General features: G+C 39.6%; 1 protein-coding gene across 15 annotated transcripts in view; it reads right to left on the bottom strand.

The window, feature by feature from the left end:
- Nucleotides 1-14,925, bottom strand: part of LOC105266892 (protein muscleblind) — a 128,951-nt gene that overhangs the window by 21,892 nt on the left and 92,134 nt on the right. For 10 of the 15 annotated variants that reach the window (XR_892199.1, XM_011305356.1, XM_011305355.1 and 7 more), the window contains 3 exons: nucleotides 6,385-6,555; nucleotides 5,367-5,447; nucleotides 4,351-4,536 (listed from right to left, as the gene is read on the bottom strand). Coding sequence is in view for 13 of the 15 variants with exons in the window: in XM_011305356.1 (XP_011303658.1) it covers nucleotides 4,351-4,536; nucleotides 5,367-5,447; nucleotides 6,385-6,555 (438 nt within the window). In the remaining 2 variants the exon portion in view is untranslated. The remainder of the gene's footprint in view (nucleotides 1-4,350; nucleotides 4,537-5,366; nucleotides 5,448-6,384; nucleotides 6,556-14,925) is intronic. The other 5 variants (XR_892200.1, XM_011305358.1, XM_011305362.1 and 2 more) reach the window with 1 other exon arrangement.

Raw genomic sequence — 14,925 nt, 5'->3', positions numbered from 1 at the left:
TAATAATAATAATGAAATAATAACGAAACTGGTAATTCATTTTGGATTAACGAATGATGAACGTAAGATAAAATAAAGAATAATTGAATCGACTCGAATAGTTGAAGAGAAAGAAAATAAATAAATTGTAAAATATAAAAATAAACTGACGTGATATAATGCAATAAACACAGTCTATGCAGTTGTTATAGTTTTGAATTACATTTGTTTTTATTTGAATTCCATCATCAAAAGATTTCGCGTGACCCGGACTTAATGCAAGTCATCGCATTACATCATCACAAGTAGGTATTATTATGATTATTTTTGTTATTAACCATTCGTTATTGTATTATTTTACTCAATAGTTATAATTATTAATTATCGTTAAAACCAATCGTGATTAGTTGAAAACAATTCGATTCGTTTTTTTTTTTTCATCAAATATCTCCTTTGTTTTTTTTTTTCCTTTCTTAAACTGCAATAAGTGGGTAATAATAGGTAAGTAGTTATCCAATTAACAATATCACATTGTGTATACTTTTTTTTCCATTTTTCATAGTTTTTTTTCTTTTCATCTTTTCGTTCTTTCATTTACGTTCTTTAGTTTTCCTCTATTTTAAATTTAATCCTCTGTTTTCATTCATCATTTTGCCCTTGCATATGTACCTTCACTCGTGGACCGTTTTGACTACTATTTAATTATTCTTTTTTTTTCATTATTTCGAATAGAATTCAACGAGCCACTCGCGTACTCATACCGAAATTAAAATCAATTGTCTTTTTATTTACCGGTTTTTTTTCTATCGGGGTCCAAGGAACAGGAGAGTTGTGGTAAATGACTCTTGTAATAAAAGTATAAAAAGGAAAAAATGTGAAGGAATGAGATACCATGGGAACAATAATAGACAGTTACATGGTGTGATCAGCCGGAAGCAAATTTCGAAGAATTCTGACTCGACCAATTGCGTGATGTATCGAACGCCAAAGACATTTCTATATTTCATTCTCGACACCCTCGCCGAGAAAAACCAATAAATACACAACAAAAGGGAATTTAAACATATGATAAATTAATTAATGTAATAAAAGAATTTTACGACCAACGAATTTTAAATAATTTTTCCATAGAAATTTTTTGAAAGACGCTCATTGGTTTTTAAATAAACCTTTCGATTTTTGCTACCGGTTCTAGCAGTGATATAAAATATAATCAATCAATTTGTTAACCTACCTACTATATACATCTCATATGTTCTTATGTGCGTATGCATGTATTTATCATCTCTCTTATTAATCGAGTTATCAATTCATCGGATATTTCTCGTGACCCCCTTTTAATGCAATATACACTCTATGAACTTGCATACGTACATATATGTACACATATATGTATATCCCAATGCTTTTCTTCATAATTCCGTATAATCGAACGTGCATCCATGTATAATAGAAAAATTCCGCTGTTCTAATTAATATTATAATGACAATCATAGTCAATATTGACAATCTATCGATTGATGAGACTGTTGGATATCCTCGTGAACAATTTCACCAATAATTTATGAAAAATCATCAATATGATCAACAATTACTCTTTGTAAAATTATTTCCATTATTTTGCCCGAGTGTATGAATTTTTGAGAAGATAAGTTAAATGATAAGTTGAAGAATGAAAAATTGATGACTGATATTGACGATGAGTGTTTATTCGGTGGAATTGTCCCAAGAATTATCAGCAGCTTCGAAGGGAGAACAACTGAATGAAAATAATAAAATACAACAAATAACAATTCACCCTCAGTGTTTCATATTCAAGATCACATACTTCAATCGTTCATAATTTACAACTCAAAATATCCTTTGTCTCTCACAATGCCCTAATGCTTCATTAATCATTCTGACGTGCTAGTGTTCTGTATCTCAACGATTGGTTACTCTCTTTCGTTACATTTCATCAGCTTCAGTATTGTTCTCGTCAATTTTAATTAATTGGACGTCGAAGCCGTGAGAAAAAAGTGAATTGGAAAGTGGATAGGTAGAAAAATAACAGCAAAACGTGAAGAAGTTATCGATGGGATAAATTTTCGTCATTTGCCCAATTTTCCTTAAAAATTTATCTCGGAAATGCCGAGTGTCGTTGCTATTCATCCTCAATAGCATTCTCGGCATATTGTGCGGATAACCGAATATTTTCGTCATGCGTGTAATCTCCCTAGGCTTCATAAAAAAAAATAACGGAAAAAAAATTACAAAAATAATCCCCCAATTTCACGCTTATCGCCGGGTTTATCCCTCACAGCAGATCCTCACGCCGGAGTCTCAAGGAAAAATCTCGTGAGTAAAAAAGGAAAATTTATATTCGAAGAGGCTGTGTGTACGTGTGAATTCTGCATTGCGAAAGGAATTGATTTGTTGCCGTGAAATATTTCTTCCCTTTGCCCCTCCCCACCTCAAAATCCTCACATCGGGATGCTACTCCAAGTTACACGTTATCGAACTATAAAATAATCCTATGCAATCCTAGATTTATGTCTAACGTATATCTAAATATAGGTTTCGGGAGTTATTGCGCACGTTTTCATGCCCCAGTCGTCGACATAACTGAATATATTTTCGTTCACGTGGAATGTGCGAAAAAAAATATATATTTGTTGACGAGGAAGAAAAAATTTTGCGAGTATAAGGCACGAGCGTGCGCGCGACCATGTCTATTATTGATTTATTTTTTCTTCCCTTTTTTATTCCTCCTTGGTTTATTTAGTTTTAGGTGTTCTTTTTTTTTTCTGCAAGTTTTTGTGTTTGTTTTAATACATCTGCAGTACGGGGCCGTGCACACGTTTCGGGAGACAAGTAGACGGCCGGTAGTCGGGCGAGTGACGGAGTGACACGCAATGTCGTCACAAAAGACGAACGAGGAACAAGTGATAAGATGAAAATTAGGTGTCCGCTATCGTGTGACACCCGACCCCCGTCAGTTGGAATTCGTTGATCCTTTTTTTGGTTAAGAAAATAGTTTGATATTGTGCGGATTGTCGACTAAATAGCTCATCATATTCGTATGATTACTCGAATGCATGCAAACCTGCGCAAAAACCACCGCTAATGTCCATCGAATAGGTACATCACTCACTCAAAAATCTTGCCGAAACATCTTCCCCGCTAATATTTCTCTCAAAATTCATCAATCAAATAATCTCATTAATATCAATTTTCCACTCGACTCCGTGGTCCTTTGAAATCTACAAATCTTTGTATTGATTACCTAACGCACTAAAAGTGACAAATAATGTCACAAGAATATAATTTACGTCTCGATGTTTTCCACCAAATGAAATAATAACTGGAAATTTTCTTTCAATAAACCTTGATTCACGCTCAAGTTTCCTAAAAATATCTTTAATGAACTACATCATCACGTTTCCTTGCATTTCATCACTCTCATTCATAATCCCCGTCTCTTTACTCGAAATTTATATTCAAATTCCATTAAAAATTCTAAGTTTGTCTATGGTCGTTGATTTTAACACGTCGAGCACAGGTCATTATACTCAGCTGGCTTGAAGAAACATTTTCCTCAACATTTCCTCCATTTTTTCCTTCCCTCACCTTTTTACCTTTTTCCTCTCAACATCTCCCACTCGACGTGTCGAATTTCCCCGGAATACGCGGCAGAAGAATGAAATCCGTGGAATATTCCACCTCAAGGGCATAATAATCCCACTCTACCCCACCAAACGAAGGAAAAAAAAAAGTATAAAGAAAAATTCGAAAAAACTAAACCAAAAAAAAAAAAAAAGAATGAATTCCCCTGCCGCGTACAACGGCCCCCTGTCCCGCTGTTTACAAAACTAACGCCAATACGAATATTTCATAAATATATTTATGCACATACGCTGCATATGACCCATATATTTATAATATATCATATATCTAAACTAGTATAAATAAATTCACGACTCGGTCTGGAATTGGTGCCCTCATCCGAGCGCAATATTCCCCCTGAATGAATAGTTCCCCAATCAATTGTAATGAATCTATGTATAAACCGCCTCAGCGTGAAATTCCCTCTGCCAATACTCTAGAATAAATATAATAGTCCTAATAGTACGCGTGGACGTAGACAAGATTGTGGAGGGGATGATGATGTGGATGTGGATTGTGCAGGGGTGTGCATACGGAACTGGTTATTGTGGTGGGTGATGGGGATTGATTGACCGATTGCATCGTAGAGACTGGGGAGACCTGATTTGGTGGGCCTGCTGGGACCTGGGTGACCTGGTAAACGGCGTTAGGGCCAGTCATCTGGCACTGGGCCGCACCGGTGCCATGTTGGCCACCGTGCTGTATGTAGTTTGGTGGTAGACATACCTCTAGACGATCGGTACGTGGCATCTTCTGCGGCATTGCTACTGTCTGCTGGACAACACCAAGCGGACTACCGACCCCCGTGGGATCAGCTGGTCCCATTATCGCTGGCATTATTGGACTCGGTGTGAAGTACGGTGTGTACGTGTTGTTCACCTGTGGCATTCCAGTTAGGTACGGATTGGTTGCCTGTCAATCAGAAAGAGGAAACGCCCCGGATATAAACCATCCAGGAGCGTTGGCATTAATTTAACTCCAACTATTTTTTTTTATCCCTTTTCCTTTTATTCCCCTTTGCCCACCCCCCCTTCCCACCTCGTTTTATATTGTTGGGAATGACGCGTATGTACAGTAGGTCGTTGCTTTGACCTCGTTCACTCGAGAGTTTTCAGAGGCCCTTTCGCACTTGCCCTTTTATATTTCCTTTCTCTGGATCGCGCCCCGACGCGCAATTATTTCTACAAACCTCTTCCTCCCTCCCTTTTTTTTTCTCACATTTTTTTTGTTTTTCACTTCCTTCTTTGTTTTGTTTTTTAACCCTTCTCCTTTTTTTTCTGTCGGTGGCAAGTCACAATAGGGCAACCTCGGGGAACTGGGTGAATCACAACGAGTCCTTCTCTCGTTTTGATTCTGGATGAGAGAATCATGGGGACTGTGGACACCATGTGGACTAGTACTGGACATGCGCGACAATTTTAATTATACTGCAGTGCGATACTGTCGTTTGATATTGAGAAAGTTACAGCCTCTAACTACACAATTGAATCGAACAAACTTGTGAAATTTTATTACTCACAACTACACAAACACAATTGACAAGAGAGAGAGTTTCATTCTACTAAAAATATCAGAAGTTGGTTGAGACAATTGTTCAAGTCTATAAAACACTCGATAAATGTAAAACCAAAATGAAAAAAAAAATAACGTCTTAATCCACAATCATATTAATGGTAAATTAAAAAAAAAAGTAAAAAAAAAACAAAAAAATTAGTGAAAGCCAAACCAAAACCAGGAGTTACCATAAAGGCGTGGGTAGCGAGAAGTTGCTGCTGGATTTGCTGTTGAAGGTGATGGTGCGCTGGCAGAGGAGGTTGGCCCTCCTGTTCGCCATAATATTGCAGCGTACGGAGAACACACCAACAATCAACCACAACCACGAGCACCACGAGGCGGCAAACATGGGGGACAGACAGGCGGTCATACGTGTAGTATAATGACAACATAAACAATTTCTTTTTCTTTTTCTTCGCCTTATCGTTTTTCACTTATTACTTTGCGTGCTGGGGGATTTATTAATAATGAGTGTAAATAGTAAATGAAATTAGTTATTGAGGTGGAAATGAGGTGACTTGTGTGAGCGATATTCCATCAGCTATTGTGAAAATTTTGCAAAATTTATTTTGAAAATAAGTGGGAGCTTGAATGATACCAGAGTATACATCTCATTATCGTAATTGAAGCTGCACGTGTGCCTGAAGTGGCCACCTGAACTATTTTATCATGAATTTATCAAGCTTGATTTGGGTGAGCAATTGATTAATTGCGAAATTATCAATTAATTGAGGGGATTCATTGGATTGAAACAACGTTTTTCGAGAGTCCTCGTACGCGTTTGTGGCTCTCTAGCCCCATTAGCCACGGAAATTTTACCAGAAATAAATATACAATGTGATATGCTGATAAAGGAGGACACTGGCAACACTGAGAAAGATATTGTAACAAAATTGTAAAAAAAAAAACACCAAAAAAAAATGATAAATAAAAAAATTCACATATAATCATGCAACGTGCTGACAATTAATCTATGGAGTGATGTGCATCATCAATAGTCGCAACTCAAACATCGAGATTGAAATAAAACACATGAGATAAGCACTGTTGCATCTGCTCGATCTACAGAAAATGATAAAATATGTAGATGCTGATACAAATGTCATACTTGTACGCGTGAGTGATTTATTAAGAGTATGAAAGCTGGATTGTTTTTTTTATTTATTTATTAATGAGAGTAAAGAGTACTGGAGGTGAATGACATACCACTGTAGGCACCTGACCAGGCACAAGGGGCTGTCCAGGAGTTAGTCCCATCTGCTGCATTAGAGCATTCTTCAGGGCTAAGTGATTTCGCCCGTTTATCAATAATTGATCCTTCAGGTGTTGAGGTGGATGGAAGTATTTGCACGGTGGCTTTTCCCGATTGCATCTTCCCTGGAAAAATTAAAATCAAACACACATGTTAGTGGGATAAGAGTAATTCAGGTTCAGGTTCAGTTTCAGTTTCACTGAGCCCCAGAATCTTATCCCTAATTAGTCACTAACAATATTAGGCGAGGTAAGACGCATTCTCTCGGTGAAAATCCGGAGGGTTTTCCTAATACCACGTAAATTTCACCGGTGGCTCATGTTTCCGTCTGTCTCTGTCTTTCATCATATTGCAACTCGGCAGCTTCTGCATTCTGTGCCACGCTGAGTTCAGAGTCAGATCAAATATCGCTTAATTAACCGAGTTGAAGAGAATATAATATTGAAGTACTATCAGCCTTTAATTCTAGGTCTGGCCGAGTTAACGGTGAGCAGCTCCAAGTTTTACTCTAATGAGCAAACTATGATATTCCGTATTTTCTATTGTAACGTTTGACTTTAATTGATGGGGTAGGTTTATTTTTTGTTGTGGGATTATTTTGTGGCACGAGTAGTCAGACTGACGTGATAAAAGAAGGTAAGGAGAGGATGAAAAATAGAAATAAACAGGGAGCTTCTGCTGTGAATGAGTGCGGGGTGGAAGGTAACAGGCTAGGCCACTTCGGCAAACCGCTAACGGATGGTTGAATACAAAAAGGCTTTTCCGCTGTGAGAAGAAGCGCGGGGAGAATGAAGAAAGGACAAAGTGATACTGGAGTTCAAGAAAGACTTGAAGTAACAACATTGTTTCGGGGAGACAGTGTCGGCGATGTACCAACTCAATTACAGCTCTTTTGAACGACAAGATAATTGAAATGCCTGGCTGATGGCGTTTTTTACCCTCATCCCACCCCCTCCTACCCCTCTGTTGTTGTTTTGTCCCGTTGGGTTGAGGGGTTTGTGGCGTTTTGACGAATGTAAAGGGACTTTTTACGAGTGACATTTCATTTTCAATGGAATCTGCACTACATTAAATTAAAGACAAGATGATTTTACTTTACTGTTTTTACAGAGTACCTCCATCAGCTTTAGAGGCAATTGGAAAAGATGGGAATTTTAAATGCATAATTCGAGGAAATTTTTTTTATAGATTTTATTTTTGTGTCGATGGGTAATGGAGAAAAAAAAACATCAAAGTGATGTAGGAAATCTGTTACGTACGCCGATGGTGCAAAACGGGTAGCATTATTAATCGAGATGAATGTCAATCTGAAAACCCGACACTTTAATTAATATCATGGATTTTTTATGCCTCCGGTGGAGTCATTCAATGTCACATCGCACGGTTGATGAAGAGCATTACATGTCGTTGAGGGGGGAAAATTAAAAAAAAAAATAATGAAGTTACGGGAATTTTGATATTTCACAGAGATGAGCTGAATTTAGCATGCGCAGCAATGGTTTTCATGTGTGTGGAATTATTATTACGGCTCTTTGAACACACCGGAATAATAAAAATATCGTATTCTCATATTCTCTCCCATAATGTTCGCTCTGATAGAAACATAAATCACACAAATACCTTCCGAGAGAGAAATATGACCTACAGGGCAATAAATATGTGGTAAGAGGGGGCTCAACGAGAAAAATGATCATGTTCTCAATAACGATGCCCAAATTCACCTGAATTTATGTATCTGCACAGGAAGTAAAAAATACTGAATTTGAAAGAATTCCATGTTTTATCTGAATATGATTATTATTTGAAAAGTATTAAAAACTTTTGTCATAAATCATCAGGTGGAAATAGAGGGTTTATCGGTAAGGAGGAAAGGGGAGGATTGGCCATTGGCTTTCCTCCCTAATACACGTGTGGTTCTTGGGGCTCGTTTTCTCAACGACCTTTTCACCAATCCACCATACGTCTGGTTGGTGAAAAATAAAGAGAAAAAAAAAAAGATGGCCTACGTACAACACGATCCCTGGCCTCGGACTAACCCCACTTTACGACCCGTCGTCGTTCAAACCCCTCCTTCGTATTCTGCGTGTGATGTGGCATCCAAACCCGTCCCTCTACCTCTTCCTCGTCACCCATAACCTCTCAACGGCAGAACGCGGGGTCGCGAGATTACTGGGATTTGCGCGTAAATTTGCATATCGATTTTGGGCGATGGTATCGCACAGCGGGCCACAATTTGCCTTAATTTCGTTCGTGGTATGACACTATTCAAGCTCCGGTGATTTTTTTTTTTCATCCCCTTGAGAGTGTGAGCGTGGTGCGAGTCACTGACGCTATTTCTCCAAACAATTTCACTATTTTTCCTTTCTCCCAACAAAGAAGTGGAGGAGAAAAATGGAAAATCTCTATGGTATTAGCAATTGGTGAAAGAGAGAAAAACTGAACATTTGTAGTCACGCAACATTTTTCCTAGGGCTTCCACACCTCCGATAATAGGATCAGGGCGGGTTCGCGGGAAATAGCTTGAGCACAAAGCCACTGGCAACCTATGTGTATAGTTGGCAGCCATTGGTGGATATCTGGGTTAGCTGGAGAGTCAGTAAGGCGATAAGCGAGATTAGAAAGGACTTTGTTATCCTCGACGACCCTCCAGTGGCTAATCTCTTTTCTCGTCAATATCGTTTGTCAACCTGGCTATCCCTCAGGAGAAATAAACCACCGGATATAGGATAAAAATCATTGGCCAGTGGGTCAAGGTATGACTATGCATCACCGAGGTCATTGCGAATCTCACGATAGGATTGATTATAATTTGTCGCTAATTGATTGTCATTAGGCCAGATGGTGGAGGATTGGAGACGTCCAAGTGCCATCGTCGTGGCACCCTCAAGTGGTCACCAGTGAGGATCGATGAGAGGACAACTACTGAAAGTCTCCGGTAGTCGAGTCTTTCGAGAGTCTGGCAAAGTACGTCTGATGCCATTCCAACCAAGTTGGTCACGTTTCGTCCTCGTAGTATTGAACATGTCGTTTCAACTATCTAAAAACCATTCTCAGGGCACTCGGCAATTCAACAATGTACACGTGGCCACAAGTGCATGAATATTGCTTCAGTCTCAACGACACAATAAATCACAAACACAAGTAAAATAATTTTTTTTTCTTTCGTTCATTTTAGAACTGTGCACGAAATTCGTTATCTCGAGTTCTCAAAGGAATATTCACTCCAACTAATGAACACTTTTTCCTTCCAATTGCACCGCTTCATGTAATTCCATGAGTATCACCGTACAACTCAGTTGCGATAGATGAACTCACTGGGATCGTTGGGGCAGGGGTAACTTGTTTACTTCGTCTGAGAAATCGCGATAATTTGCACAAGGGTCTCAGGCGCACTCCAAAAGCTCTTTTGGCGTTTGATTCGTCAGCACAATTAAGCGAATTAATAGGGCAACCCTCATCGAGAGGAGTTGAGTTCATGCCCTTTGAGTTTCACTCGTTTACCTTTGATAATAAATACACAACGTTTTAGTCATAAATGGAGAGGGTTATTTTTATGCAAAGTAACATGCAAAGTCTCTTGGATTTTTATTTTTCCTATTCCAAGGAATTCAATTAATTCGTCAAACCGAATTAAACGATATAAACCAGAGCACGCGTTAAAGACGTTGTCAAATAAAAAACCTGTCTACTAAAACCAATCCTATTTTTATTGTATTAGTTGTCTCGTTTATTACGGGATAACTACGTGTGTTCGATTTGATTCGATATAAATGTAGAAATTAATATTTATCGGGTGCGTAAACAACTCAATAGGATAAAATTTTTCGTGTATTTTAACAGTAGGTCGTAAGCACTCGTGACGAGAGCATCTACGACCCACCATTATTCGTGATGAGTCTTTTTGACGCACCTTTATTATTATGTACTCCGATGGGAAATGGTCGGAGAAGGTGGAATTTTGTGTGGAAGTGAACCAAGTGTATCCAAGTGACGAGAAAAGAGGATAAGAGCTAAGAAAGGTGACGGGGAATCGAATAAAAATGGAGTAAAAAAGAAAAGGGTCATCCAGAAGGAGGAAAAATGGTGGAGGATGGGTTCGACAACGTTTTCCTGTTTTCCCTTGGACCTCTTCCACCATCAGATACCTCCGGCAAACTAAATTCTTTTTTTTTTTCTTCCTTTTTTTTTTGGGGAAACATCAAAGTAGATGTGTCCAGGAGTATGGCAGTCACGTACGGCAACCGTTGAGGGAGAATCTTTGGGGTTTGTGCAGGACGTAGTGAAAAACTCGTCATCCCCCAGCTCTTTGAGAAGTCAAAGGGATGAGGGGCTTAAAGAGGGTCCACAAACTCGAGAGACTCGCGAATGATATCGTAAAATAATTGCACGCAGCGGCTCCGTAACGGTAAGGAGAAATGGAGGGGAGGGTATGAAACTCGATGTTTATCCGGCCACTTGAACGACTGAGAGTCCAGAGACGGCTTGGGGGTTTTGTAATTAAAATACAATTAAGAGCGGAAATCGGAGCGTCGTGCGATGACAAGTCCCCCCGGAGTTGTGATAGGGGGAAAGGAAAAGAGCGATTTAATCTTCCAGTATTATCGCCAACTCAGACGTCTACGTGAAACCCCCTCGGTGCTTTTATTTTTCCTCCTCTTTGTCCAGTTCTTCACCTTTTTTTTTTCCAGGAACTCCTCGCACCACCAGTAGATAGCAAAGCGATAATAACAGCTCTCGAGCTTTTGAGTTTTTCCATGCGGTCTTTTGCATTTCAACCCCTGGAGAAATTGTCTATGCAAGGGGTCGATACACTGGTTGTTTCCACAGCTGGCCTTGGTAATTGCTTCTAGGAAGCGCAGGGTGCGTGTAGGGATCACCTGGTCAACAGCTGTTCGGCCATAATGTGCAGAAAAAAAAATGCTAATTATCAAGTTTTATTTTTCGCTTTCTCGATAATTGAGCGATTCATTCTTCTGGGAATTGAATCCTTTTGGGCTTAATCAACTCGAAAAATCAATGCCTCCTAGAAGAAATTGAGTTGAAACACAAGGGCCCATTCGTAAAAAAAAAAAAACTACTCAGCTGACATGCCCCTGTGGGTACACTCCATCAACCTGCACACTCGACTATAAAGTGTACTCTGGAATGACGTCAATTAAAAAAAAAAGCGAGGGAATGAAAGCGAGGAGTTGAAAGTAAGAGGTTTAACCATCCCTCTTCATTCCCTCGCATCAACAATCCAAGAATCGGGGCTCAACGATTTTTCTTTCCTTTTTAATGGTTTCTTTGAGCTCTGGAGATTTAAATTCACGTTAAATTAGTGACATTGATTGCTAAACGGTGGCAAAAGGATGTTTAATGGTGCGTGCGCATGCACAAAACGAGACGCACAGTTGAAGAATGAGGCGTCTCTGCAGTGTTTACAAGAGGTCTTGATGAGGAGAGGGTATGGTTGGTTTGGTGGATGCCACGGGAGAATAGGTTGGTATATGTATATAAGAGCGAGGCGAAAGTACCACGGACGCGGGGAAGTGAGAAAGAGATGGATAGCAACAGGTTGCAGCAAGTAGAATGCACGAGTGCCAAGAGTAGAGATGATTTTGTCTCTCTCGGGTTGTCTATAACTGGTGAGAGAGCACAAAGTCCAGTGAAATTCTTCGTGAATTGTTGGTACTCATGAGAGTCTGACCACAATTGGCAGTTACTACTGAAATGTTAGGGCGATTAGAAAATAGACTGACTGCATAGCAGCACAGAATCGAGGAATTTAATGTTAAATTATATTGACGATAAATATAACAGAGAGGAGTGTAATAACAATTTAGGGGCGGGTTAAGCCCCATTGTGATAAATAATAAGAGTAATTTTTCTCATATTACGGGGAATGGTGTTTGCGGAAGCGATATAGATGGATATTGCGGTAACTTATGAATTCCACGTAATTATAGGTGAGCAAACAAGAACACCCCTGGGCTCGTCTAGTTTATATCAGTACAGGGTTTTGGAATCCAGCGGAGAGAATGGTTGGTGGCTCTAGGCTCAGATGATTCACGGAAGAGAGGGTGGGTGAGAAGGTATAGCGAGAAGATGAAAATGGAAAATGAGAGGAGGTTGGGTTGAGTAGTGTGCCGGAGAAAACATGGTAAAACGAGGGATCGTTATATACTCGGGGTGGGTGGTGTGTACGGAAGGGGGTGAGAAAGAGGATTCAAACTAACTCGGTTCATTTCCATAAATACTGCCACGGTGCCATACAGACTCTCCTCCACGGCTCTCGCTTCCTTTCAGAATGACCTGGAATTTTCACTATTTGCCGGTACTTTTTTGCCCTCCCATTATACCCTATTATTGAAATTTCAACGTATGAACTCGTGAGATTCTTTATCTCAAATTGATGGTGATGTTTGTTTCCTTCGTTTTTATTTTTTCTTTCATTTTCACCAATTTACACGGAGGCAATAAATAAGAGTATGAGATATCCCCGAGGATAACGTATTTAGAAAATTTTTGAATATGATAAAGTGAGATGATACGGCTTGTAAAAAGAGAGGTTGGGCTGTGGTAGTGAAACAGTTTCAGTTTTCAGGTGATCTGTGGCTCCCTAGCCATGAGAATCGATGCTGCCGACCGGCCAATAACCATACATCCCGACACTATTACTCCCACGGGCTACATTCTCATCCCACCCTGACTACATAGCGAGCTTTTCCACTCGCCTGCACACCTTCCCCAACTCTCCTTACGTATATTACCAACGCATCTCATGAGAACTTTCCATGCCTTCTAAAAATATAACGTGCAAATGACACTATTCCAACCCTTTTAAACCATTTCCCTTCATTATTTTCCACCATTTTTTCCATTTTTCCATTTTTTCATTTTTCCACTTTTCCATTTTTTCCATTACTAGAGTATATGACGTGTGAATAGGAAAAGATTCACTTGCCATTCAAAGGGAAAATCAAACCTTAATCTTCGAATTTTTCTCGAGTTTTCTCGGGAATTTTCCCTATTGGGAAATTTGATATGGGAAATTAAAAAAATTAAATGAAAAAAATTATACATATGTCTAGATACATAGACCAACGTAATTTTGCACAGTGAAGAATTAAATCTGATATTAGATAGATATATCCCCGAAAATAGTGAAAATTCAAATTCAAAGAGTGGGTTATGGAACACGAAGAGCATCAAATGTTTACGGTATAAATTTGAATCCCCCCGGAGTCACCTATCCAAAACCCTGGAGTTTGTCATCTACCCCCGATACATGATCCACGTTAATTTAGCCTCCCTTACTCGGGTGTATCTTAGATCCGCATACAGATAAATGTCAGGCGTGTACATGCGCCCCACGAGAGTGGCAATTAAGAGATATCGCAATTACACTCGTGGGAGATCGAGACCAAACTAGAAATGATGACAATGTCAACGCTCTGTCGATTCCCCCTGGAAAGAACGAAAGTAACCCGTCGATTTCTCCTCCACCCAGCGAACTTTTATAGAGCAAACAGCACGACCAAATTACCCTCAGCCCACCCCTGTCCATCGACCAACTTGGAAAAGGCTAAAGCGTCTTAATTAAATCGATAACACGTGGGGCTTACGACGTCCAACCAATGAGCGTCACATGGGGCACCTCTCGGCAAACAACCAACGACCCAGGGACCGAGGGGATGAATGACGATATCCTCAACTTGTGTGCACCACCTCACAGTGAAGATATCATCGTAGACGCCCACAAAATCTACACGAGTTTGGACGATAGGGTTAACACGTCAATGGATCGTTGGATAAGACGCCAGACGGCGAACGGAAGTGAGGAGAAAGGGATTATTTTGAGTAGGGTAGTTTGCCACGTGTAAATACTCCCCGGGGGTCAACCCTTCTTCCACTTGCCATCAATGAAGACTCATTAATTAATTTTTTCTTTCCATTGATAAATTGGAATTTTTTTTTAATGAGGAGAAGAAGGGTAGGGGAGAGGAAGATATATTTTTCGTCGGATAAGACTGGATGAGGCGAATGGGCTGTGATGTGGCAGAGTGGTACTGCCACTACTTGGGGTGGATGAGGCACTATATCCACAATGTATATACTTGTATCTCAGTGGAGGAAAAAAAGGGTAGGGTCTGAAAGGAGCGAATGCTGGATTATCGGAGGATTTATTTGAGATTTTTTCCCCGTCAACAGCACGACGCGCTTCTCGATACCGAGGGAGATTTATATACACATTGAATAGTGGAGAAATAACAGTCGCGTCGTTGCGCAATGGTATCTCACGGATGAAGTACATATGTGTAGCAAATCGTGGTACATACAGGTGGTTCGATTTATTTTTCCTCGTGCTGTGACGCAAGGACCTATTCACTAATGAAATCACTTGAAATCACTTGATCAATAGAATTGCAATTAGAAATGTACAGTTTATGATGTGGAGTTGGAGAATTTTTTTTTTATCACAGATACTTCGCTCTCATTGTAATCTCGTTATC

The sequence above is a fragment of the Fopius arisanus genome, unplaced genomic scaffold, assembly GCF_000806365.1.
Source record: "Fopius arisanus strain USDA-PBARC FA_bdor unplaced genomic scaffold, ASM80636v1 scaffold00042, whole genome shotgun sequence".
In the NCBI taxonomy this organism is placed as follows: Eukaryota; Metazoa; Arthropoda; class Insecta; order Hymenoptera; family Braconidae; genus Fopius; species Fopius arisanus.
Note: the sequence above shows the minus strand (reverse complement) of the source record. Positions and strands in the feature narration are given on the sequence as shown.